The 27,966-nt window shown below is 40.3% G+C and overlaps 1 protein-coding gene across 1 annotated transcript; it reads left to right on the top strand.

Annotated features, from left to right (window-relative positions):
• Positions 1-272: 272 nt before the first annotated feature.
• LOC308592695 (protein SIX6OS1) lies at positions 273-27,625 on the top strand (the record flags this gene model as incomplete). Its single annotated transcript, XM_081204328.1, has 23 exons — positions 273-281; positions 582-767; positions 1,080-1,137; positions 1,725-1,781; positions 2,607-2,733; positions 4,997-5,086; positions 5,461-5,648; positions 6,872-6,914; positions 7,954-8,074; positions 10,792-10,886; positions 12,081-12,214; positions 13,348-13,427; positions 15,849-15,934; positions 16,042-16,106; positions 16,961-17,031; positions 18,408-18,538; positions 18,692-18,824; positions 22,787-22,838; positions 24,325-24,395; positions 25,556-25,686; positions 25,842-25,974; positions 26,514-26,568; positions 27,007-27,625. The coding sequence occupies 23 exons, from the start codon at positions 273-275 to the stop codon at positions 27,195-27,197; spliced, it is 2,307 nt and encodes a 768-aa protein (XP_081060454.1). The 3' UTR covers positions 27,198-27,625.
• Between the last annotated feature and the right edge of the window lie 341 nt (positions 27,626-27,966).

Here is a 27,966-nt window from a genome sequence, read left to right as displayed (position 1 = left end):
CAGCCAAACGGCGGCTAAAGCACCGCGAGAAGCGCCTCAGAAACGCGCGTCTTTCCTCCGCCTCCTCAGCTTTTCCCGCGCTTTCCCCCCCCCCCAGGACGGCGCCATTTTGCTTTCTGCTGAACAGCGTTTTAAGAGGTTGACTCTCAGCCTCCCTGTGAGTCTTAGTGCCCCCATTGAATAAACAGGACCCCCCCCCAAACGAAGTGGGGGAGTTTGTTTTGTTTTTTGACGAAGGACAGCAGATTATTTTTATCTGTTCTTCTGAAACCATGTTTGTGGTGGGGTTTTTTGTCATCAATAGGGTTTTAAAATCTATTTTTATTACTGTTGTCAGACTGCCCTTAAATCACGTTGGGGGTGAAGGCTGTGGTTTGAAAGTATTTTTAAAGTGAATGAACTGCCCTGTGGCCTTCGGCTGAGGGGGCTATATAGAAATTTAAGAAAGAAAGAAATAGGGTTTTGTAGAAATGCAGATTTCACCCAGAACTGTCATGTTATGTGGTCTGGAAACTTTACACCTGACTTAATTTTGAATTTAGACAAAAATGTTGCTGTCGTGCTAAGCACTCCTCCTTCAGACTAATCATTTAAGGATCGTGTTTATCGTTACCTGTGAAAACATTAATCAGGGCAAAAGATTGGTGAACGTGCAGTGTAACTTTGAACACTTTGAACACTGGAAAGTTTGTGATGCTTATTCAGATACATTAAAATTTGTTAATGGTAAAAAGCTGGTTAAAGACTCCAGCTATCATTATGAACAGGTCAGTGGAAACAACTGCCTCAGACAAAGTGGGATAATTTTACAAGAGGGTTAATGCTAGCTTCATATTCCCTCCTTTTTCATGAAAATTTCACCCCTGCCTTACAAAGCATCTCCCGTGCTAGCATAGCCTGTAATAATAATAATAGAATTTATATACTGTACTACCCTATACCCAGGCCTTTACAGCAAAGGGTGGGTTTTCTTTTCATTTGTCTCCAATTTTCATTTTGTATCACTGGGGCTATTAAGTATGTCATTGTGAGTGTGTGCTTTTATTATGTTCTTCCTTTTCTTTTCCCTCTTCATGTAGGTTTACAAAATGGCTGATGTCATGTTAAACAACCTGAACAAACTACTGCTACAGCTTGGTATGTTGCCGTGTGGTTCAGCTTTGGAAACAAGCAACAGAGAGTCCTTCAGTTATCTATAGTTTTTTTATTATCTGCATATATTGTTTGCCTCACAGTGTTATAATGCATTTAAAACACTTTTTCTTTACTAATGTAGCTGAGTCCCTGTGTTACTGGGTTAAGACAGAATTACACTCAACGCCAAACTACATGTTATAAGGTCCTAAAAGTCACTTCTAAGCAAATTTGAGGGAGGAGAATTAATAGCAAAGAATGGCGGGAATGGTTTAATTCTTCCCTCTCCTTGCAACTCCCTTTCCCCATCAGCAGTTTTCCATTTTGTACAGGTTTGGATGGATGTTTATAAGGCAAATGCATCTGAAATGAAGGAAAAGCAGCTTTGGGATGCGGAAGGAGGGGAAGCAGCGGATGGGGTATAGTTTAATATAGGCAAGCCATAGGCAAACAGCTTGAATACACGTAGCACTGAAATAAAATCTAGTATTCAAGTGACTAAGTTACTGTTTTAAAATGCAAATTAGTTCTCACACTTACGGTAATATCTGAAGGCAATGATATCATTCATCTATATGTTTCTGCTACAGTGTTTCAGCTGCAGCAAGCATCTTACTCCAAGGAACATTTGAGGCAACAGATACAGAGTGAGTAGACTTTAATACATAAATTTTGTCAGAATCTTGCATTTGTTGCAGTTTAAGCTCTCATAGATACTTCTGCATGCCCTTTGCCTTTCCTTGATAGAAACATTCCTCTTATCCTTGGTGGGTTGTAATGGAAACTTGTCCTCATTGTCAAGAAGTTGTACTCTTGGTCTGAAAATTGGTTATGATTCACAACTTGTGGTGTCTATCCAAAGGCGTGTCTAACAAAAAACACACAGACAAACAAAAACCACCATGCACAAGGACCTGCTACCTTATTGAAACAAATGTAGCAGCCCTAGAAAGCAGGGGAGCTCCAGATGCATGGTAGACCTCCAGTATCCATAAGAACAGGCATAGGCAACCTCAGCCCTCCAGATGTTTTGGAACTACAATTCCCATCATCCCTGACCACTGGTCCTGTTAGCTAGGGATAATGGGAATTGTAGTACCAAAACATTTGGAGGGCCAAGGTTGCCTATGCCTGCATAAGAAGGTGCTGGATCAACATTCTGGGTGGAATTTAGCATCATGCTCTTTCAAACATTCTATCTGTGCAAGCATTTCACCTTGCTGGTTGGAATTATACCCTCTCCCCCAACTCCAAACTAATTTTGGGAGAGTGTGTGGAGAGCAGAGGAGGGCAGGTCTTGTTGTGTAAGCAAATCTTTGTGCACAGCTTCTGCTGATGAGACTGTTAGGTAAATTCTGCTCTATAGCTCTAACCTTGGAACATATTGGATGGTTCCAGTTGTATAGTTTGTATCCCAGTGACCTATTCCGATCTTAAATTCCATCAAACATGAAATAAACATTTTCTTTCAGTATATTCTGCAAATACTGCAGGGAAAAAGATTGAGATCTGTCAGCTACAAGAAGAAATTAACAAGAACAAGGAGGCAATTGCTAGCCTACGCAAACGAAACAATAGCTGTAGAGAGAATTGTAATGCGTAAGTATATGGTAAAAACTTTATTTCTGAAACTGCAATTGGCTATAATATACCTCTTTGTAATCAAGCAATTACGGATTTAGCTAGTTAAGAAGGGGTGTGAAGTTATTTTGTTATAGACCGAGAAGATACATAGCACTTTCTGAGGTTTTAAAGTGCTTTCAGTACATTATCTTTATAATCTTACAGCAACTCTGTCAGTCAGGTCAGTCAGTATTATTATTTACATACTGCGTATGGGTGGTAGAGTGAATGGGTCGAGACACCTGGAAAATTTGTTATATGTGTTCACATTATACCTTTAAAGCACAGTTAAAGCACATAACAAATAACAAAGAATTCTGGACATTATAGTTTACCTCTCACAGTTACAATTCCTAGCAACCCTTAACAAAAGGCATTCCTCAGAATTCTCTGAGAGGAAAAATGTGCTTTGATTATGGTTTAAAGGTATAGTGTGTATGCAGCCTTAGATTTGAACTGGGGACTGGATTAAACCCTTTCGGAGGCCCCTAGGCAGTCTCAAACTTGGGGGGGGGGGGCTTGTGTGTGCTTTAGTGGGATAACATTGAACTAAGAAAGCTTGGTTGTAATTTTCTTTCAAGATCAAATCAATATTATTTTGATCTGTTGTCATGGGGCCCCTAAAAGGTGTGGGGCCCATAGGCCAGTGCCTACTCAGTCTATTTGGTAATCCAGCACTGCATGGTTCTCATCAGTTTCTTAACTACTGCTATGTCATTCTTTCTTTGTTATACTTATATCCTGTGTTTCTGCCAAATGGCGATCCAGTCAGCTAGCAGCAATAATACAAATGCAATGGTACCTTGGTTTAAGAACAGCTTAGTTTATGAACAACTTGGATTAAGAATGCTGCAAACTCAGAAGTAGGTGTTTTGGTTTGTGAACTTTGCCTTGGAAGCAGAACATGTTTCACTTCTTGTTAAGTGTGTTCTATTTGTAAATTGAGTCCCCTGCTGCTATGGAAAAACACACTTTGGTTTAAGAATGGACTTCCAGAACGGATTAAGTTAGTAAACCAAGGTATCACTGTATAATAAAAATATCAAAATACAATAAAACAGCAATAAAATACAAACTGAAAAACATAAAAAACAGACAAATAACCATTTCGAGCCAACCACAGTTTACTTGCAAATCAACATGTGGGTCAAAGGACTGTACTGTATTAATAAAAATGCATTTGCCAACCAGTGGAAAGTCATCAGAGACAGGGATAAATGGGCCTCCCTTGGCAAGGAGTTCTGGAGTCTGAGAGCAGCAAATGAGAAGGTTTTCTGGGTTCCAGTTAGTTTTATTGTATTAATGAGTATTTTTGAGTGTGAGTATTTTGTGATATGAAAAGTTGGTGCACATGTCAGTACTGAACTTTACACTGGATACAAGCTACATGCAATTGAAATCAATGAGAAAAGCACAGAAGTTTTAGCTTAGGCTCACAAAGGTGACTGTGAGCCAAAAGTATATCTCAGGTTCCTTTTTCTCAGAGTACATCATCACATTATCTTCTGGTAGCAAGAAGGGAGAGTGTAAATAGAAAGGTGCTGGTGGGAATTACCGTATTTTTCGCCCTATAGGACGCACTTTTTCCCCTCCAAAAATGAAGGGGAAATCTGTGTGCGTCCTATGGAGCGAATGCAGGCTTTCGCCGAAGCTTGGAGAGCGAGAGGGGTCGGTGCGCACCGACCCCATTCGCTCTCCAGGCTTCAGGAAGCTATCAGCAAGCCTGGGGAGCCCGTGGGAGTTCCCGCAGGGTTCCCTAGGCTGCGGATAGCAGACTGCTTCCCGGAGTGCGGGGCGCGCTGAAAGCAGAGCGCCCAGCACTTCGGGAAGACATCCCAAAGGCTGCGGATAGCAGCCTGCTTCCCAGAAGCTCGGGGTACAGCGGGGAGGCGCAGCGCCACCATCCCGCTGTTCCCCGACCTGGTTTGGAGGCTGGCGCTAGGGAGAAGCGCGCTTCTCCCCAGCACCAGCACCACAAGATCGGGGGACAGCGGGGAGGCGGAGCGCCGCCATCCCGCTGTTCCCCGACCTGGTTTGGATTCCCCGACCTGGTTTTGGGGTGGGGGAAAATAAAGGAATTTTTTTCCCTTTATTTCCCCCCCCCAAAAAAAACTAGGTGCGTCCTATGGGCTGAAAAATACAGTACCCATTTTTATGATGGTCTTGTTACTTATGAATATAATTAAACTATGCTTTTAATAATTAGACACTTACTGTAGTTTTAAATTTGTTGCCTTAGCTGGAAACCAACATACATGATTCTTAGTCAGCATGAAGAGTATTTGCAGAAGGAACTTCAGAATTACCAGGAATCAACAGAAAAAGACAAGTATGTAAAAATGTTTGACAGCTGTATATTAAGACTTCCATAAAATATTGCTGATTATAAGCAATGAATTTCTTACCTATAAAAATGTGAACACTCAGGAAGATAAGGATCTACTCTTTAATGGAGAATTATATTTTGGGGTACACCACCACTTCAATGGCAATTGCTGACTGCATCCTATCACTGAAAAGTAATAGAAAAATACAGGTGGTTTCTCATATTCCCAACTAGGTTATAGTTCAGTTAAGGCAACACATATTTTTTTCAAATTTCCCCTGTGTTGAACTGAGCAATTGTCTCAAGTACTGGCCATGCTTTGAAAAGATAGTTAAGTGGTGTCTAAGGCGGGTGATTGTATTTCCTTGTTTTAAAAGGAAAATGTACCAGGATTACACAACTCAGTATCAAGAGACTTTTAAACAGCATCAAGAAAAATATTTAGCAACTGCCATTGCTCAGGAATATCACCAGGAAAAAAATGAATTTGAAGAAATCCAAAACCGAGTTCTGAAGCAGTCCGAGCTACTTAAAAAGAAAGAAGCTACAGTGATAGAGCTTCGAGGTAAAAACATAGTTTCTATAATGCCAGTTATCCCAACTGAAATAAAATACACATGGTGGAATTCACCTAATGAATTCCATCAGTGGAAGCCCGGTGCAAGGCCTTCTGCTTGTGCAATGCGGTTCTTACCCTTTCTTTCTTCTGCACCCCCACAAAATGGGGTCTGGGTGTTTTGCGGGGAGAACTACTAGAATGGCACATGACAGGAGGATAGGGGGAAACATTCTGTAAGGCAAGCCAAAATGCTTTGAATTCATCCACAGAAATAAAACAGAGTTTGGAAGGGATCTAAAAGTTAATTCAACAGATTGCAGTGGGTTGGGATTATTTTTCTTTAAGGGTATGCCCAGATCAACAGTTTGCCCTTCAATCCACCTGATATTATTGTCATTGTTTATTATTTATTTAATTTCTATACTGCCCTTCATCTGAAGATCACAGGGCAGTTTACAATATAACAACAAATACATACCATAATAAACAAAATCAGTACCCCCAATTTAAAAGGCGTATATAGTTTAACTAGCCAAAGACCTAGGAGAACAGGAATGTTTTAGCCTGGCACCTAAAGATATGTAACAAAGATGCCAGATGAGCCTCCCTGAGGAGAGTGTTCCATAAATGGGGAGCCACCGCAGGAGATGCCTGTTCTTGTGTTGCCACCCTCTGGACCTCTCACGGAGGAGGCACATGAAGAAGGGCCTCTGATGATGATCACAGGGTCTGGGTCGGTTCATATGAGGAGAGGCAGTCCTTGAGGTATTGCAGTTCTGAGCTGTAAAACTTTATTGTTAAAACTATCACTTTGAATTGAACCTGGAAAATAATTGGCAGCCAGTGCAGTCGGTCAAGGATTGGAATGATATACTCAAACCATCTTGCCGCAGTGAACAATCTGGCCACTGAATTCTGCATCAGCCAGTTTCTGAACCATTCAGAGGCAGCCTCATGTGTAACACGTTTCAGTAATCTAACCTAGAGGTTACAAGAGCATAGACGACAGACGTTAGGCTATCCTTGACCAGATTTGTGCCACCGAGGCCACCTGAGCCTCAAGCAACAGCAATGGATCCAAAACAGGATCCATTGTGCAGATTAACATGGTGAGAACATGATATAGCACAATCTGGAATGAAAAGCTGTTTTTAAAAACCTTTGTGATCAGTTTTTACCCAAAATGCACAAAAATGAGATTAATTCATTAACAACTTTCCTTCCTCCAGAACCTGGTCCATTCCAGTCACTTTCGCAGTGGGCATTACAGATGTATCCATATACTCAGCTTAAAAATTGTCTGTTTAAGAGTTGCGCTGTGGTTTTTCTTGTCTTTGTTACTGACTTTTATGATTGCTGAAAGATGTTGAAATACACAGGAATCTACATTGTCTTCCAGCTCTTAAAGAAATCTATTGAACTGTAATTGACTTAGAGGGGTAAGAACAAATCCTATAGTTCAGGCCATTTAGCTACTGTAATCAACAAGTCATGAGCAAGGAAGAAATATTAGTTTAACTTTGGTTTAGAACTGCCCTATTTACTGCTCTTTTTGCTATCCACAAGTAAAGATTTGTTCTAAATTATTTACAATAAATGCTAAAAGTTTTGTGCATTTATTACTGGTACATTTTTGTCATATATAATTCACCATGAATCTTCAGGATAGGGTGGGATAAAAATGGGATAAGTATGATGTTTATAGATTGAATACACAAAGGCCTTTTGTGCTAGTTTTTATTCAGAATGGTCTTAATTCTTTCAATAGCGTTCTTAACATTGTTTCAGATTTTCGGAAGCAGAGCAGAGGCTCAGCTTGCCCAAAGCAATGTAATAAATCTAAGGATTTACATGTTGTTCATATCCAGTTCTTTAGCCACAGGAACACACTGAAAGCTCAATCCTTCAGTTCAGTTCAGTTGAAATACTAAAACTCATTTCACACAACCAGCACAGTTGTGATATGACAACTGTCCCCTCCATCAGGCATGAACAAAGGCTGTGATAAGTGGTTTATCTGAACATTAAGCCCTAAATATTGCATGGCATGCCACTGTTTATCATCCAAATGTGGATTCCAGCACATTTCTGTCTGGGTTAATAGCAAATGATTCAGACAACATGTTCAGCACAAATGTGGCTGAATCTGGGTTGAGATTAAAAGTTACCCAAGTTAAACAGCGTAAGTGTGAATAAGTTCATTTATTTCAAAGGCTTAAATCCAAGTGAGCACGCTAAAATGTGTTTCCATTTAGCATTTTACTTTGACTGTTTGTTGGGTATGTTTTATTGATTCCTTAACATAAGAAAGTGCTTCTTTGAGGCACAACACAAAAGAAATTCTTACGCATGCAGTGGTTCTCAGGCAGCAATCACTTGAACTAGAAAAAACAGCAGAAGAACTACAAAGGAAAATTAATTATTTCAGACAGGTAAAATGCCTTTTAAATTCCATGCTATGTTACCATCTGCTAAAACACTACTATATCACTCACAGTTGATAAAGATATATTACATTATTTCAAGCTCTATTCTGTAGTTGGTAATTATTGTGTTCTTACTATTTTAAGATGACAAAATGGGATTTCCTCATTTCCTCTGAAGCATTGTGGATGATACCCAACCCACACATCAGATAACATAATCACCCAAGGTTTCGCATTTCACTCAGGTCTAGCAAATCCTGACCCCCACCTTGATGCAGTTCCTTGTTCCTGATGCTCTCCACCAGTCCACCTCTCAACAGAGCCCCACTGCCTCCCAACTCCCCCAAATTTAAAAGAAATATCTTCATCCTATGTTAAGCGCCTGACAGGATTTTAGAATCTGACAGGTAACAGCAGACTTATGGGGGTGGGGGTGGGGGGAAGAGACTGAAGACCCAGCTACATAGTGTTTGACTGATTAGAAGTTAAATAAAGGAACTGAGAGATAATATATAAATGTCAATGAAATTTCTTTGTTGTTGCCAGGAAAACTTTACACTACATTTTCTTGAAGACGCTAATAGCTCCAGCTACAATTCTTTCCTTTATCTTTTGAGTATGTAGGTCACCATTATTGTCCCCTATTGCAGATTTGGGGCAGTAGCTCAGAAATAGTGGCTTGCCTAAGGCTACCCACAGAGTTCATGGCTGAGCAGAGATTTGAACTATTTCACTGCTCAGTGTTCTGGTTTCTTTCTCTTTCTCTCTCTTCAATCAATGTAAAAGAAAGGCCACATTGCCATGTCATATTCACACAGTCACAAGCAGCATAAACACCCTCATCTCAGTCACACACATACCTATAGCAATTCAAAAGAACCCTTTCCCTCTTGCCAGAGTTGAAGTTAAAAGCCACCTAGCATACCTCCCCTTCAGACACCTAAAATCCTGCATCCTGTTTACAATGTGGCCTGATACATGCATTATTATTGAACAAGGAGAACTGGTCAGGCTTGGCCAGCTTTTTAAAATCTGTATATCAGTTCCCACTAAAAAGTCTGAAAGGTTCTGCATAGTCTAATGTCGTGCCACACAGTAACACCTGTAAAAAGATTGCATGTGTCAGGCAAAGTATGTTGTACATAGCATTATTAATAAATGTATGACTTGGGCCTCAAGCCCCTATATCTTTTGAAGAACTAGATTCAGAGCCTTTCAGTCCCTTTCAACAGCGTTCTTTATAGCACTTGCTTTTCTGAACATACCCCATAGAGATCTAAGATTGGTTTTATATGTTCCTCAAGCCTCCACAAGGGTGGAGGACCACTTAAGACTTCCAGAGACTAATGCATCAGGTTAGTTGCCAGACTGGGGAAGTATTCAGCTGGCTGAATACTACTGTCCATTGCAGGCGTATTCTGCTGATTCTACTATCCATAAGCTGTAGTGGTGGACTTTGGAACTCACTTAGGCTACATATGCAACATATATTTAATGCACCCACCCACAGAATCCTGACAATGTTAGTTTGTTAAGGGTGCTGGGAATTGTAGCTCTGTGAGGGGTAGACTACACTTCCCAGGATTCCTTTTATAGGGTGGGAGCAAGAAATGTGCTTTAAATGTATGGTGTGTACACAGACTCAAATAGTGGACACAATAGCCCCTAGAACCCTTTGCCTCTTGACAGAGTTGAAACATCTTTGTGGATTACTAGGCAGCTACAGGCAATGAGACAGCAGAAACAAAGATAAGAGTGCAAATGAAGAAAAACATCTGAAAATATCAGCCAAAACAGCATAGAGCCCATCTGAAGGCTTCCGTGGTGGTGATAGAGAGATGACCTTTTCCAATAGGTTTTCTGTTGTCTTAAAACTTAATGATTTTTTTTTGTAGTTTAGATTCTGATTTTAATAAGTTTAAAGAAATGTAATAGATTGGATCCTGTCATGCCCTCCCATGAACAAAAGGACTCCTTTCATTTACAGAAGTGATTGCAATCTGACAGATGAAGGTGATTTTTACTAGTTCCCTGTAGCCTCCCCACCTTCTATACTGCTTCAGAGGTTCCCACAACTCTCAATAACAGATTCATAGGGGGCTATGTGCAGTGGAAAGTGGGAATCAGTGAAAATTGCTTCCCTTTCTTTCGTCAGGGCAAGTGTTCTCCTGTGAGTAGATCAAGTTCTGAATCTAAGCTACTGTAATTGATACCTTTTTTATTTTACTATTGGTCTAAGTCATTCTGAGGGCTTTTTAAGGTGGAAAGGTGCCATTAATTAAACAAGGGCAGGTAGAGATAGACCCTTGGGTTTCTTGGGTTAGTGTAGACAAGTCATAGAAAAATAAGACTGCCTTTCCAAGCTACAAACAACTACAACTTTTAAGGAGCCACCAGATTTTTCAGTGAAGCCTATGGGGTACCCTGTAGTGCATAATAAAAGAGGGACATTGTATTAAACATAGTGCTACAGTAAATATTCTGTTAGTGCAAGGATTTTTCCCTTTGTGGTAGAAGATTCTGTCCCCGTCTCCTCATCTCTGTACTCCCTAAATCTATTCTGGGGGTTCCTCCAATCCATGAGAGCAGGTGAGATATATGCGGGGGGGGGGGGGGAGGAAATCCCCTTAAACTAGTGCTAATCCTTGAACTAGTACAAGAAGTTAGTTGAATACTGTCCATGGATACAATTATATCATTTGTTTATATAATTTTTCTTTTAGCAAATTGAAAAGATTAAAGAAGATCAGCACAATCCTGAAGTGATAGAAAAGGAAAATGCAAAAGATCTTGAAGCAAGGAAGGCATCTGATGAAAGGCAATATTTTAAAATTGATTTTATCACACATAAACAAGTCCCGTAAACTGTAATGCTATAATCCTATCTATATAAACATTCAGACATATCTACACAACAAACATATATCATGTTTATACCCCTTTAACTGCCTGGGCTTTCCCTGAAGAATAATAGGAGCTGTAGTGTTTGAAGATTGTGCAGATTATATTGTATTGATTTCTTACATTATCTTGTATGTGAGTCCCCCTCCCAAAAAAAATAACACTAGAGTTCCCAGAGGAGAGGGAATAGTTATTGTCAGTGCTCTATAACAGTAGAAAGTGGCTCCTGCATTACTCTAATGTCAGTGCAGACCTTCTGATCAGCACATGAATAAGGGGCTAGTTCTGAACTGCTATTGCAGTTGTAGTTGAGAATAGCATTGCCTTTATACCTTTTTATCAAGGAAGAAATATTTATTTTAAAAGCTTTATCTTAAGATACTTTACTGAAGTCTAAGGGTGCAATTCTGACTTCACTTAAACTTTTGGCAAATCTCCCATTGAACTAGGGTTGCCATATTTCAAAAAGCGAAAATACAGATACAAAAGTTGTTGAGGTTTTTTTTGTTTTGTGTTTAGTTTTTTTTTTTTTTTTGTCGTAGTAGTTGTTATTTTGCAAAGATGCTGAGCTATTCTTAAGGAAGTTTGCCAAAATCTACACTTCTGACATTGGTTGCCATACGTGTGGATTTTCCCGAACATTTTGGCGATTTCTGCCCAGGCACTGTTTCCAATGGCCAAATTCTGGTTATGTCTGGGAAATTCTGGACATATGTCAACCCTATAATATACATACTGTGCTATGTTTCTGCATTTAATGTCACATGTCTTTGTTTTATTACAATTAATGCTGGATCCTCTGTATACTGCATTTTAGGATGGGAATTTTTTTAAAAAAGGAAGGTAGAGGGATGTATTAAATGTATTGTAAGGCTCCATGTTACGTTCTCTCTGTTCTATAATTTGTCATGTTTGTGTCATGCCCATTGGTAGGTATTACCCAGCAAATATATTATAATGGATTCTAGCTTAGGCAGAGAAGGTACATCTTTTCAATGTTTTGTCCTTTACCTCATTAAGCCACCCCTGGCCTTTCCATTTCTCTCTTTTTTTGAAAATCCACTCACCTTGTTTACTGTTTGCTTTCATTGTAGCTTTTTTCTTCTTTCAGCTTGTTCAAAGAGAGTCAACATGTGTTAAAAGAGAAACGTCAGATGTATGAATCATTACAGCTTCCTAGCATTTGTCAGAAATTAGTCCAAAGTTTCTCAACTCTGAAGCCATTGTTTCAGCAAACGCAGAGAGGTATAATTTATGTCTGTAAAGAAAATATTTTGAGATTTCATTTTTATGTGAGGAGTAATGTAGATGTTAATTATCCCATAGTAAGCAGTCCCTGCCACATCTGAGGGGGTCTCCACACTCTGTGCAGTAGACACAATCATTGTATGGGCACTAATGTTTCTGAAAGCATACATATGATTATTATTGGGTGGGTGGGTGTGTATTGTTTTTGTTTGTTACTTCTTGTTGGCATATGTCTGTCTCGAGAAACGATGGAGTGCTGCTGGAGACAAACTTCTGTGTTAGCACCGACATGACCTCCCCAGGGCACAAGCCTGGGCAATGTGTGTATGGCAGTCTTGGGTTGCCCAGATGACAAGATCCTCCCCCTCTCGGTCTTACTGATGTGGTCCAAAGAAAAACAGAGCAATACAATACATTTGGCACCAGCTTGGCTGCAGGAGTTGCCAGAAGGAGGCATACAAGGTGCCATCCAATTGTGTTAAGGACTCCAGATTCGTGTAGGGTTTACTCCTTAGGCTTTTCTTCTTCCAAAGATATCTTGCAAGGCAGTGGATGCTTAGGACCAGAGTTTTTCTTCTCCTAGATGGGCTACCTTTCCAGGTTGATGAACCCCATCCGCCCCTCAGTTCCCTCTACAGCATGTGCAGAAACTGCCTTCTTGACAATTGGAGCCACTATTGGTCTCATCCGCTCAATCCACCACAGCCTGTCTTTGCATGCAGGAGAAGTCTGAGGCTCATCAGTTATCCTCACCTGGTTTAGCAGCTATATTTTTATATTGTAAACCACCCTGTGGTTTGCAGTTAATAATAATAATATAGAATGATCACAATTGTTGTATAGGCAAATACCTCAGTGTGTTTTCTGTACTCTGAATTGCCTACACCAAAGGTGACAGATTCAGAGACTTTTCCACATAATACTTTGCGCCAGTTCTTCTCAGCAGTCATCCATATATGTTTTAAGAAACTGGTATATGTGTCCTGAAGTTCGTTATCTTGAAGCTGGTAGCTTTCTGATTACCTTCATGCTGTTTATAAGCATTTATTGTCAATTTTGTTTTCATTTGTTTAATAATAAAGCTAAATTATGTATGGCTAATTATATCAAACTGCCATTAAATAATATAGGTATGGAAGAGAGAAATGATTCTATAGGACATTCAGCAGTGACCAGTATATACTTCAGTCATGTAGAAAATGAAAGACAGGTATGCAAATGGAAAGCAGGTGAGACCAGGGGCAAGACAGGAGCAATTTTTTGTATCTGTTGTTTAAAAGATTATTTGATTTAAAAGAAGCAGTCAATCTTCACATTGTAACATTCTACGTACGGTATATATAAAACCAGCAACAGAAAAAACAAATATAGATGTCTAAATGTTTTATTTTTATTATTTTTGTATTGCTTCATTTATGTGCCACCACAAAAACTAAAGCCATAAAGATACAGCAGGATAAATACTAAAATAAAAACAAAACATACAAAAACAATCCAAGCAAACAACAGAGCAACATTTTTTAAAAGTGAAAAGCAGGGGGAGTTCAACACTTCAGCAACAATATAGACAGCCCCCTGCACAGAACCTCATTATAATTCAGCCACCGAAAGCTTCTGGAAAAGATAGGGTTTATAACTTCACCGAAGCTAAACACAACTCAGGGCCATGTCTCAGTTGTAAAAGGTACCAGGTTCAATAGTTGATATCTCAATGTGGGACTGGAAAAGACTCCCCTCGGAAACTCTGGAGAGTTACTACCAGTTAGTGTGGATAATATTGAGCTAGATGAACCAGTGGTCTGACAGAATAAAACAGTGTCCTAAGCCCTTAAAGGAGGCCATTCAGTTCCAGCAAAAGACCCTTATCTTCACCTCCGATGTCCCCATTTCATGTGATGCAGCTATATGGAGGAGGACTCCACTGATACAGATTCTTTTTTATTTTACTTTCGTATATTTCTCACCTTTCTTCTTTCCTGGAATCCAAGGCAGAGTGCATGTGATTCCCAGGTAGTCATATTGAACCCAGATCTGCTCAGCTTTAGCAGAATCGTGGCCTCGTGCCTTTAGCCTATACAGGCTATGTAACAGGCTTATATGAGGAAGGGTGATTTCTGAGATAGATTTGGGTCTTAGTTTGTGAAAAACCTAAAAAGTGAGAAACAGCACTTTGATTTAGACTTGGAAGCTAAATGGTAACCAGCGCAGTAGCCACAAAATATGTTCTCGCTTCCAACATGAGGTGAGCTTCAGGTTCTCTCCCAGCCCTGCCTGGAGTAGCCAGTGATTGAACTTGGGGCCTTTTACATACAAAGCATGTACTCAATTGCTGAGCTATGGCCCTTCCATAGTTGATCCTAGAAGCATGGAGTTATCGGACACAATCCTTCTTCTCTAGAGAGGGGCACAAGCTACATCTATACAGCCATCACTTTCTCTTAGGTATTTTTTAATGCAAAACAATAAAATGCAAGGTCACTGATTCAGTGGGAGGTGTTACACAACCAGAAAATTTGTTCTGCCTGTTCTTCCCCTCCCAAGAATTGCAGGGCAATCTCACCTATCTATCCAGACAGGACTATGCATATGGGTCTGGCCCTGAGTCAGAGACTCCATGCAGATATACAGCAAGAAACACACTTCACCCACCCAGTCTACACCACTACTACACTGGTCCATCCCATTGTTCCCAGCTAACAAGGTATAGGTTTGATAGAAAGGGAAAGAGCTCTACAAACCCTCAAACCCTGATTCTTGTAAACCGCTTAGAGGCTTTGTTACAATTAAGTTGTACATTAAATTAAATAAATATTTATGTTTTTCATCCTTTGATATAGACTTATGTGATGCCAATAAGCAATTTGAAGTTCCATTGACTTCAGTGAGAGAAATATAGGTAGTCTCTTAATTCTGCCAGAAAAATCAATGGAACTTGTAAGTGCTTAAGTTTGACTTCATTGTGCCTTTGTTTTCATAAAATCATAGAATTGTAGAGCTGGAAGAGACCATGAGGGTCATCTACTCAAACGCCCTGTAATGTAGGAATCACAACACGTGGTTCCCCCATCCAATCTGAATCATACCAGACCCTGCTTAGCTTTGTAAATGTGCTGGCAGTTTTATTGCTGTACCACTATGTGGTTCTTCAGCATGCCAGAACAATGTTCTACATCCTTTTCTTTTGAACTTCCTTGCTATAAATATGTGTTGTCTTTCCCTTTTAAGAGTACATCAAATCACACTATAATGAGGTCTCCTAATATAATTCATATAATAGGTATATATCAGAGTTTGTTTTTGAAAGCCTAAGTAAAAAGTAAATGCTATACTCACTTCAGTTATACAGTATGTTCTTTATTTAACACAGAACAAAAATGAGCCTATTAAGCAAACATACAGCAATACAAATTAATTTATTCACTATAGCAACTTTCTTTTAGGTTTTTTTTTTTTTTAGGGAAACCAAAGGACAAACTGGAGCAGATCTGATGGCAGGAAAAATAATGTTTCAGAATCATGACCTGTAAATAGAGGTCAAAAGAGCTGTATTTGTACAGCCTAAGGAAAAGTCAACATGTCTGAATTTATCATTTTGTACTTCCCTTCATTTGAAATATGTCCTCTGTTTTAGAAATGTAATGACACCATAGGAACTAACATAGCAAAAAATGCCCAGCTTTCATCTGTAACAAGCTTGCAAAACCAAACACCACTAAGGTAACTTTTAAAACAAATCATATTTTCATTAGTGAAAGCATGGATTCAGAATCTTGCATGAAGATAATGCTTTTGAAACAAACTTGTTATCCTGTTTATTGTCTTAGGTTGCTATCTTATCAGAAACAAACAAACAACAGGCAGTGGTTTGAGGCTGAGGCTGCAGAAATAGGTATAAAATGCAACTGAAACGTTAGAATACAAAACACTGTTTAAAATACTTTATACATAATCATATAGCTAAAGAGAAGAAGAAAACTTCATCCTGCTTATTGACTTACTGTGTAAATTACAAATTGCATAAATTAGAGTTCTTGATTTTAAAATAATGAAGAATTGTGAACTTATGGACTATTATGCCTAAAATTAAATTGTGTTGCAACAACCACTATGTTGGCTGATGGTTATATTTGTGGTGGTGTTTCATTGCACCATCACACACAGCATATGGGATCAACTAATTAGTGTCAGTCATCATCACTGCTTAATCAGGAACGCTAGTCATCAGCAATTGCAGCATTTTACAAAGTAGATAAAGAATAGAACTATGAATGACTTGCCCATATAGTGCATTAAAGGTTTTCTAGTCAATATGGACTTACACAGGATACCTATGCAGCCTTGTTTCTCAATGTGCTGCTTATAGGACATACATTCTTCAAGTCTCTTTGGCCATTTGAGCCTCAGTATTGTTCCTGAACCCCTTTGCTTTTGTTTGTGGTGCCCAGAATACCACATTCCTCACAGGTTCATGGATCCCCCCCCCCCCGGGCAACAAATCAAGAGGACCATCTTGCAGTCTGTGGAATTGAACTTCACTCTCATGCTACACATTGCCTTTAGAATGAGGCTAATGTAAGGGATGAGTTAAGTGATTTGTAGAAGACACCATCATACTCTGCTGCTAAAAAACACAAATAAACCAACTCTTATGTTAGTAGATCAATGGTACCAACAGTGCTACTTTTGAATATTCTTTTCACGTGTGATGACCTGATTTTTTTTAATGCAAGCATTTTTTTATAGGAGGAAAAAAGGTTGAGTATATGGAACGAGAAGAAGGAAACAGGCCAGAGGATTCTGCACAAGCATTTCAAGTCCATTTACCTTTATTTTTGTTTTATCTACTTATTTTTCTTAAATAAATGCCCAGATAACTGTTTTTCAGTTCTAACATGCTCTATAATGCAATGTCATTTGTAAGCTCTCCTGTCTGAAAGCAGATGCAGTAAAAAGAATGAGTCCTGTTTTCAGAAGGAGGGGCTATACTTGGTGATAGAGCACATGCTCTAAAATGATCAATGATAAGTTCAGCCATGGAGGCTCTGCTCAGTGGTGCTGTTGCCCAATGAGATTTGACAGATGATGGCATGTGAGGGCCTTTTCAGTGGTAGCCTCTAAGCTGTGGAATGCTGCCCCCAACGAGGTGCATCTTGCACCAACAAGGCATAGCTTTTCTCAACAGGTCAAGATGCCCCTCTTTGCCCATGTTTTAGTGGAGTGAAGTCAGGGACGCGGACTTATAAAAAATATTGGGGGGGCCCGGGAAAGCTCATGAATAATAAATAAGCTCATGAATATGCAAATAAAGTGGCGCCGCCTCCTCGTGAGCGAATAGGGGAGAGCGTGCTGCGCCTATTAATCAGCTCCGAAGGAAATTGGGTGGAGCTTTTGCTCGGGAGGGAGGGCAGGAGGCATGCAGCCCGACCCTGTGCATTTTGGGCTGGGGGAGGGGCGGCGATGGCGCTCTGCTGGAGGGGCGCCGGAGATTATTGGGGGGCGGAGCCCCCCCAAACGAATTTTTGAGGGGGCTCGGGCCCCCTCAAGCCCCATGGAGTCAGCGCCTATGAGTGAAGTACTGTTTTTAGTGATATGTAACCCATTTTAGGGATCTTCAAGTGAAAGAAGGGTCAGAAGTTTAATAAATAAAAAATACCGAAGGCCCTAGATTCAGTCCTTGGTAGGGATAAGATCCTGCTTGAATCCCCAGGGAGCTGCTGCCATTCAGTGTGCATACAAAATTGAGTTAGACCAATGCCCTTTTAGCACAGTGCAACTTCATAAAGTTCACACACATGTTAGTGGTCCCCCATTGCTCAAATGCATGGTTTGTATCCATCAGGAGCTATGTGTTCCGTATTGTGGGCTCAGGCTTTTTTAATTCAGCAGGCATTTAAAGGCAGTACAGAAATTGTTTAAATAACTACTCTGATTTGTGTGTGATGTCTTTATACGGGTGATTGAAGGATTTTTTCATTTTTTCACTTCCATTATATATGGATGGATGCACGCATACATTTCAGAACGTTTCTTATCCACCTTTACTAATGTTGTTTTAAGCACAGCAGTCTTATACCTGATGAATATAAAGATTGTTCTCTTTTTGAAAAGCCCCAATAAGTGTGCCTTGATGTTTAAACAGCTATGAATGCCATATAAACATGGTCTTGTATGTAAAATTTCTCTTTAACAGGATGGGCAGGCAACAACTGACTGTCGTTTTGCAGAAAGAGAAGACGATGCTGAAAGCTATCCAAGAACTCCAGAGCCTCACATACTTCCAAAGACACCTGCTTCTAGTAGGGTGGAAACTCCATTAGAACTGTAAGGATTCTTAGTTCAGATATTAGCTTTGTCATTCTCCAACACTTTTGGAGTGAACACCCTACAAAGCCCAGATTTTGGCTGCTTTCCAGCTTAACACCAATTCCTGCCCTTAATTGCCAATAAATTTCTCCTCTTATTTCTTTACAACAGAACTCCATCAAAAGGTGAAGGATCAATGTCAAAGTCGCCTGCTTTTCCTTTCCTTTCTAGCTTTACTGCAAAGTCCCTTGGATTTAATTTCTTTGAGTCTTCTGTACTTGGAGCGGAAACTTCACCAGGCCAGGTAACATTGAATTTTCAAAATGCAGAGCTGTGTGAGCTTGAGAAATGTATTCATGATGTATTTAGTGTCAGATTAGAACTGAAAAGGTGCAGATTTAAATTCCCAATCAACTGCAAACCTCATTGGGTGAGTAATGGATAAAAGCTTGGGGGAGAAACCATGGCTTCCACAACTATGAGTTTTTTTGGAGAGCGGAGATATACCGTATTTTTCGCTCTATTGGACGCACCGGACCACAGGACGCACCTAGTTTTTAGAGGGGGAAATCAAGGAAAAAAATATTATTCCCCCCAGCCCCAAAGAGCAACAGAAAGGCTGCGCGCTTCCTCTTTAGCCTTGAGCAGCATCTTTAGCCTTGCAAAACGGGATGGATCGTGCCCGCTGTCCACCAGGGCTGGACTAGATGACTCCTGGGGTTCCCTTCTAACCCTGCAATTCTGTGACCTCGGAAGTTGTTGGAGGTCTCCACCACTGGAGGCTTTTAAGTAGCGGTTGGGGGACCATCTGCCTGGCGTTCTTTAGCTGTGATTCCTACATTGTGAGGGGGCTGGGCTAGATGACCCTCGGGTGGCCCTCCCAACTCTATACAGTCCTACACTTCTGCGGCAGGAGATCCACAGCCACTTCACACAATGCCCACTCCCAATTTTCATTGGAGAGACATGTGGCTTTACTGTCTAGGTAGGTACCCCCCTACCTGCCACTCTTCCCTCACCCCACTTAAGCTGAGGGAATTCCTGCCCAGAGAAGCTCCCAGGTGAGGCAAGGGTTAAGATCTACCTCTGGTAAATGGCTTTGTATCCTCCCTCTTTCCCTTTTCTCTTCTTCTTCTATGCTAGTTCCTTCTCTTGTGTTTTGTTTAATCTGTTTTTATTGTATACTAAAATAAAAGCTGCAAAGTTTCATTTTTTATAATATTCCCCCCCTCCAAACTAAAACGTTAATCTAGATAAAAACACTGATCCAGAGGAAAATAAGGGGGTGGAGAGGGGGCGAAAAAAGAAAAAGAGGTAGAGATAGAGAGATTTTTAAAAAGTTGGCTTCTTTAGCCTTGTGCAGCCTCCTGTGGCTGGAGAGTCGCGCACGGCTAAAGAGGAAGCCCAGGCAGCGAGCGGGATGGATCGCGCTCGCTGCCCGGGCTTCCTCTTTAGCCTTGCACAGCCTCCCGTGGCTGGAGAGATTGCGCAAGGCTTTTCTAGAGGAGGGAGAAGGGACTGACTGGCCGCGTCAGTCCCTTCTCCCTCCTGGGGAAAAGCCCGCAAGAGCCGCGCAAAGCTTGTGTGTGGCTCTTGGGGGCTTTTCCTGCTTGCCTCCCCCCCCCTGCATTCGCTCCATAGGACGCACAGACTTTTCCCCTTAGTTTTTAAGAAGGAAAAACTTCGTCCTATGGTGCGAAAAATACGGTAAATGTAATAAAATAAATATTAGAAACACAGCATGAATAATTAGTGTAATCTGCAGGTATAGTGAACCTAACAGGCATTTTCATGTAAGGATACAATTCTAAAATGCAAAGTTCAAAATTTTTCTTTAGGGATTGGTATAGATTCTTAAGCAATAATAAAAAAAACTAGTTCATTGGGAGTCAGCTGCAAAAGGATAACCCAAACTTTTTTGGATGTCCAGTCCCCTGGGATTTGTCTGAAATTAGTGATCTGTCCTTGGAAGTCACATTCTTTTACCAAAGATTGAGAAGAGAAGATTTGCTTAAACAGGCCACATACAGAATTAACAGCCTGTCGACCTGTAAAAGGATGATTACAAAGTTGCCTGTGACCTTCTCCGCAGAATCTTCCATGAAGTCTACCTCTGTCAGGTTCCAATTAGACATGCATCTACTTACCTGCCTCTCTTCCTTGATGGAGTTGAGTTTTTCTTTTGTTACTTGTTTGAAAAGCAGCCTTGGTGACTCCAGTCAGAGTGCAGGGCGGATGAACAGATAACACTTTCCCTTCCATCTGCTCACACATTCAAAGTTCTCTCCATAAGGTAAAGAGATTCAGGGACCACACAACTGCATGCCTCATCTAGTTTGAGCCATACCTAGAGATGCCAGGTAGCAAGCATAAGGCAAAACTGATTCCCTATTCCTAATATGCAGTTTCTCTTTCATTGACCATAACTACAATTAATTCATGGTGTTGCATTTATTCTTTGGTATTCTTCTGGAATGATGAGTCCCAGTTCATGATAAACATGGTCATATGCATTTAGTTTTACTTGGAAGTAAATTATTGCATTTAGGATTGGTATGGCAATCTCAGTCCTCAGGTTGCAAAACTAGTACAGTGGTACCTCGCAAGACGAACGCCTCGCAAGACGGAAAACCCGCTAGACGAAAGGGTTTTCCGTTTTGGAGGCGCTTCGCAAAACGAATTTCCCTATGGGCTTCCTTCGCAAGACGAAAGCCCATAGGGAAATCTCCGGGACAGCGGGGAAGCACAGCGCTTCTTCCCCACTATCCTCGGACCTCCTCCGAAGGCTGGCGGTGGGGCGGAAAGCCCTTCTCCCCGCGCCAGCCTTCGGAAGGCTCCTCCGAAGGCTGGCGGTGGGGCGGAAAGCCCTTCTCCCCGCGCCAGCCTTCGGAAGGCTCCTCCGAAGGCTGGCGGTGGGGAGAAAAGCCCTTCTCCCCGCGCCAGCCTTCGGAAGGCTCCTCCGAAGGCTGGCGGTGGGGCGGAAAGCCCTTCTCCCCGCGCCAGCCTTCGGAAGGCTCCTCCGAAGGCTGGCGGTGGGGCGGAAAGCCCTTCTCCCCGCGCCAGCCTTCGGAAGGCTCCTCCGAAGGCTGGCGGTGGGGCGGAAAGCCCTTCTCCCCGCGCCAGCCTTCGGAAGGCTCCTCCGAAGGCTGGCGGTGGGGCGGAAAGCCCTTCTCCCCGCGCCAGCCTTCGGAAGGCTGCTCCGAAGGCTGGCGGTGGGGCGGAAAGCCCTTCTCCCCGCGCCAGCCTTCGGAAGGCTCCTCCGAAGGCTGGCGATGGGGCGGAAAGCCCTTCTCCCCGCGCCAGCCTTCGGAAGGCTCCTCCGAAGGCTGGCGGTGGGGAGGAAAGCCCTTCTCCCCGCGCCAGCCTTCGGAAGGCTGCTCCGAAGGCTGGCGGTGGGGCGGAAAGCCCTTCTCCCCGCGCCAGCCTTCGGATGGCTGTCCTGAAGACTTGCGGTGGGAGGAGGGTTTTCCTTCCCACCGCCAATATTCAGAGTGCTGTTCTGAATGTTGGCGGTGGGGAGGAAAAACCCTCCTCCCACCGCAAGCCCCGGGAACAGAGGAGAAGCGCTGCACCCCTTCCCCTCTGTTCCCGTACCTGTCCTGAAGGCTTGCGGTGGGGAGAAAAGCCCTTCTCCGCACCGCCAGCCTGGCAAGCGGTTTCCATAGGAACGCATTAATTGATTTTCAATGCATTCCTATGGGAAACCGTGCTTCGCAAGACGAAAAACTCGCAAGAAGAAAAAACTTGCAGAACGAATTAATTTCGTCTTGCGAGGCACCACTGTAAAATGTAATGTTTGCATTTGATTTGCTTTTTAACATGCACAAAATAATAAAAATATTACATTCAGTGTGTAATCCTCCATCAACTCACCTGGGAGTAAAGCTGATTGAATACAGTGATAATAAAGAGTAAACATGCGTAGGATTGCTCTGAACATCTTAAAGAAAACGTAGCCATGTCTTTACTTTGACTTCTGGAGCACTTGGTGGAATTAATGTAGAAGGGATAACCCCTAGAAGTAACATGCATGGAGTTTAATAACAAGGCTGGCAGAAATGGCAAGTTCTTACTGCTGGGGTTCGTTTTTGGAATTACAGTTTCACTACATCAGCGGATCCCCTGTAGTAGTATGGTTACTATTATTATTACCTTGCAGCATTTTACGAACTTGGATAATTAAAACATGGTGCTTTTCAAATCCTGAATTTACTAATTTATTGATTTTCTAATTAATTCACTTATATAATGAATATTATGTTTCAGTTAGGTGAAAGAGATTCTGCTGGCAATTTAAATCCTGTTTCATTACACAAAGGTAAGCTTTTACCATGAAATGTTTTGTCAGTAGCTTCCATTAATTGACATATTGCTGATAGGCACCCAGTAGCTTCATTCCTTTAACAAAATGTTTAAAATGGGTTCAGTCTGGCTTCACACGGTATCATAGAGCTCTTGGGCTTAGTGGTTTCTGTCTATCCATTCCACTTGCTCTTGTGATTTGTTAAACTTTAATTGTTCCAACCAACTCTCACAGCAATTTCATTCACTTTTCTGAAGCAATGGTCTGAATATTTGAAATGTAAGGCTTCTTTGAACACTGTCAATCATGAAATCCTGTCCTTTAAGAGCAGTGGGATTTAAGAATCCATGTTATGTCTAATACTATTTTTTATTTTTAGTATTCAGGCCATTTTTAAAATAATGAAATTGTAATTAATCTCCAGTATTTTTTATTGTATTCCTTATAAAGTCAATTCAAAATATTATTCCCTTCAAGGAAATTTATTTAGGAAAAGGGAGAATGATTATTCATTTGCATTTTCTTTTCCATCATGCTCTTCCGCTCAAGCTTTTCAAGATGAGAAAGATGACATCAGTTTTCCCTTTCCAGTTGGATCATTCCAAGGCTTTCAATCCTTCCATTTTTTTGCTTTTTAGAAATTGTTCCTTAACTGGGCTTAGAGTTCCTGTGCTGTGGAAACACTCTCAGTCTCCTGACCTACCAGAGTTTGCTAGTGATATAGCTGTGAAGGAAAACTTCATACTGATTATCCACTTATTGCATGAATTACAAACTGCATAAGATAGAATTCTTGGTTTTAAAAGCATGAAGACTCATGATTGATTGGACTGCTGTGCCTAAAAATAAATAAATAATTTTTTATTTAAAATATATATTATGTTGACTGATAGTTGAATTTGTGGTAATGTTCCACTGCTGCAATCACACACATGTGGTATCAGCCAATTAGAGTCTGTAATCACTGCTTAAGTGGGAAAATCAGCCACCACCAGTTACAGTATTGTGCAAAGTAGATAAAAAAATAGACCTGTGAATGATTTGTTTATATATGATGTTAAAGGTTTTGCAATTAATATGGATGCACCTACAGAAGATATCTAAACCAGCTCCCCCCCCTCTAAATATGCTACTTGCAGGCCAGATTCTTCAAGTTTCTGTGGTCATTTGAGCATCTATTCAGTATAGTTATTGTACCTCTTTGCTTTAGTTTGTAGTGCCCAGGATTACCCCATTACTAACAGGTGCACAGGTCAGCCCCCGGTACAGTAGATCAAGAGATGGATTATCTGCTTTTTTGCACAGCACTGCCTTTAGGTTGAGGGTATAGGCTGATGGATTAAGTGATTTGTGGAACATACCATTATGCTCTCTGCTCCTAAAAAATACAAATAAGCCAACTCTTACATTAGTAAATTTATAGTATGAAGAGTGCTACTTTTGAATATTATTTTCACATGTGATGAGCTGAATTATTTTTAATGCGAACAATCTTCTCTAGAAGGAAAAAAGACTGAATATGTGGAACGAGAAGAAGGAAGCAGGTCAAACAATTCTGCACATGTGTTTCAAGTCAGTTTAACTTTATTTTTGTTTTTTTCTATTTATTTCCCTCAAATTCATGCCTGGTTAGCACAGGTTTTTGCAGTTTTATCATTCTGTATAATCCAGCGTCATTTGAAATTAATGTTTTACATGTGAGCTCTCCTGTTGAAAGCAGTTGCAATAAAAAATAAAGTAATTTTATAAGAAGGGGCTATATTTGGTGATGGAGCACATGCTCTAGAATGATCAAAGATAACCTTGGCCAGGGAGACTCTTTTCAAAGGTACTGTTGCCAAATGAGATTTGACAGATGATGGCATGTGAGAGGGCCTTTTCAGTGGTAGCCTCTAAATTTCAGAATGCTACCCCCTCCGAAGTTAATCTTGCACCAACATTATATAGCTTTCCTCAACAGGTCACTTTTGCCCATGCTTTTAGTGGAGTGGGCTAAAGTGCTATTTCTTTTAATTTGATTCAACTCACACCTACTGTTTCATTGTATTTTACAGTGGTTTTAAATATTGTGTTATATGTTTTAAGTGACATGTAACCCACTGTAGGGACTTTCAAGTGAAAGCCCACCCCCACCCTGATTCAGAGCTTGGTAGGAATAAGAAAGATCCTGATTGAAACATTGGAGAACTGCTGCCACTCAGTTTGTATACAAAATTGAGTTAGATGGTGTTTTAGTATAGGGCAACTTTATAACATGTTAGTGGTCCCTGTGGCTCAGATACAGGAGCTCTGTGTTCTGTATTAAGGTTCTAATTTTATAGAACATCTCTGCAGCCGAGAGCAGACAGTCCTCCCTCCTTGTTGATATTCTTTATTTTAGCAGATACTTTAAAGTGATTCTGATTTTGTAGTCGTCTTTCAACTGATAAGCTTAGAGAAAACAGTAATCAAATATTATATTGTTAAATAACTCATCAAATGTCTATATACAGGTGATTGAATTTTTCACTTTTCACTTCCATTATACGTATATGGATGGATGCATGCATACATTCATTTAGGAATGTTTCTTACCCACCTTCACTACAGTTGTTCCAAGCAAGGCAGTTTTATGCCTGATGAATATAAAGTTTGTTCTCTTTTTGAAAAGCCTCAATAAGTGTGTCTTGGTGTTTAAACAGCTGTGAATGCCATATAAACATGGTCTTGTATGTAAAATTTCTCTTTAACAGGATGGGCAGGCAACAACTGACTGTGATTTTGCAGAAAGAGAAGATGATGCTGTAAGCTTTCCAAGAACTCCAGAGTCTAACATACTTCCAAAGACACCTGCTTCTAGTAGGATGGAAACTCCATTGGAACTGTAAGAATTCTTAGTTCAAATATTATAATGAGCTTGCCATTTTCCAGAGCACTTGTGGTAAAAGACTCTACCAAACCTAGTTTTGGGATGTTTCCCATCTTAACACCGATTCCCTCTCCACCATTCTTACTAAATTTCTCCTTTCTTTACAACAGAACTCCATCAAAAAGTGAAGGATCAATGTCAAAGTCGCCCGCTTTTCCTTTCCTTTCTAGCTTTACTGCCAAGTCCCCTGGATTTAATTTCTTTGATTCTTCTGTACTTGGAGCGGAAATTTCACCAGGGCAGGTAATATTGAATTGCCAACATGTAGAGCTGTGTGAAATGATCAGCTTATTCATTACTAAAGTATGGTGCAGTCAGTGTCAGACTAGAATTGAGGAGATTTGAATTTCAATCCCCAATCAACCACAGACCTTATTGGTTGAGGACTGGATAAAAGGTGATTAGGGGAAACATGGTCTCTACAACTGTGAACTGTAGTAAGGATAGTGTTCAGAAATGCAAAGTGGAACGTTTTCTTTAGTGACTGGTATAGCTTTAGAAGCAATAATCGGAACTAGTTCACGAGGAGTCTTCTGCAATTGAATAACCCCTACCTTTTTGCATGTCCAGCCACCTGGATTGTGTCTGAGATTTGTGACATAACCTTAGAAGTAACTCTCTTACCAAGACTGTCATAAAACATACGGAGTTTGAGAATAGAAATTTTGCTTTAACTTGTGCAGTGCAGCATTTCCCTTAATAGCTGGTGAACTTGTAAAAGGATGCTTACTAATTTATTGCTAGGTTTTGCAATTAATTCACTTATATATATTATGTTTCAGTTAGGTGAAAGCTATTCTGGAAATTTAAATCCTATTTCATCACACAAAGATATTGGTAAGTTTTTATCATGAAATAAATTGTTTTGTCAATAGCTTCTCTTACTGCATATATTGATGATAACATGTGTGCTGATAGCCACACAACACCTTCCCTCTATGGGCTTAGATGATGATGATGATGATGATGATAATAATAATAATAGCTTAGATTTCACTCTACACTTTTCCCCTGCTTTTGAGATTCATCACGCTTTAGCAGTTCCACCTTTAGGAGTGGTCTGAATATTTGACATAATTTCTTTGAACACTGTCGGTCAGAAATTCTTGTCCTTTATGAGCAGTAGGACAATCTCAGAATCCATGTCATATCTAACTGAAATAATACTATTCTTTGGCAATTTTTTAAAATAATGAAATTGTAATTAATCTCCAGAATTATTGATTGTATTCCATATAAAGTCAAAAATTAATTCAAAATATTATTCCCTTCAAGGAAATTTATTTGGGAAAATGGAGAATGATGATTCATTTGCATTTTCTTTTCCGTCGTGCTCTTCCGCTCAAGCTTTTCAAAATGTGAAAGACGACTTCAGTTTTCCTTTTGCTTTTGGGTCATCCCAGGCTGCCTCACTAAAAGGCTTTCAATCTTCATCACAAAGCAGAAAGTCATTTTCACTTTTTTAATTATGTTCCTCAAATGGGCTTACAGTTCTTATGCATTAACAAATGTTTTTCACCTTGCACCTAAAACAAAAGAAGATTACAAAGGAAAAAGAGAACAAATATTTTCATCCAAGTGATGACATTGTTGCATTTGAGTCTATTGATTTTAAATGGCTCCAGTTAAGAAAGTTAAAGATAATTGTTTCACTATATTAAAACCTTTGACAAACTTTTATTTTATGAGCAGCATGTAGTGTAAGCTTCAAAACTTTAATTTGAAATAGCTTCTTCAACATGTTTGGTGCTATGTATTTATCAAGAATTTTACTGTCATCTCAACTTTGTAAAGACTTTTGATAAAACTTTTACAAGTTGTTATAGCAACAGAATGCTTGTCACTATTGTCACAGTTGTTTTCCTTTTTTAAAAAAATACTGTCCTGTAACACTTTTAAATAAAAAATTAATCCATATATTAAACACCTCACATTTCTTCATGCGGCCAAATGTTTCTGTGAACAATGGCAAATGAATTCCTGTTTCAATGGAGCAAAACATTCGATCTCAGACCACATTTCCGCATCCGTTTGTGATATATATACACACACACACATGCCCTCATGGAAATTTATCAGTATTGCAGTGCACATTTACCCATCTGTCTAATCCAGGAGTTCCCAAACTGTGGACTGCAAAGTTGTATGTCTATGAAGAACACAAGTGGCAGCTGTGGATTGTGGCGGCAACATCTGCTCCAAGACAGACTGGAAGTGATAGGTGTGAGGAAGTGG

This window comes from Podarcis bocagei (genome assembly GCF_964188305.1).
Source record: "Podarcis bocagei genome assembly, chromosome: 1".
In the NCBI taxonomy this organism is placed as follows: domain Eukaryota; kingdom Metazoa; phylum Chordata; class Lepidosauria; order Squamata; family Lacertidae; genus Podarcis; species Podarcis bocagei.
The sequence above is the reverse complement of the archived record's forward strand: the minus strand, read 5'-3'. Positions and strand labels throughout refer to the sequence as shown.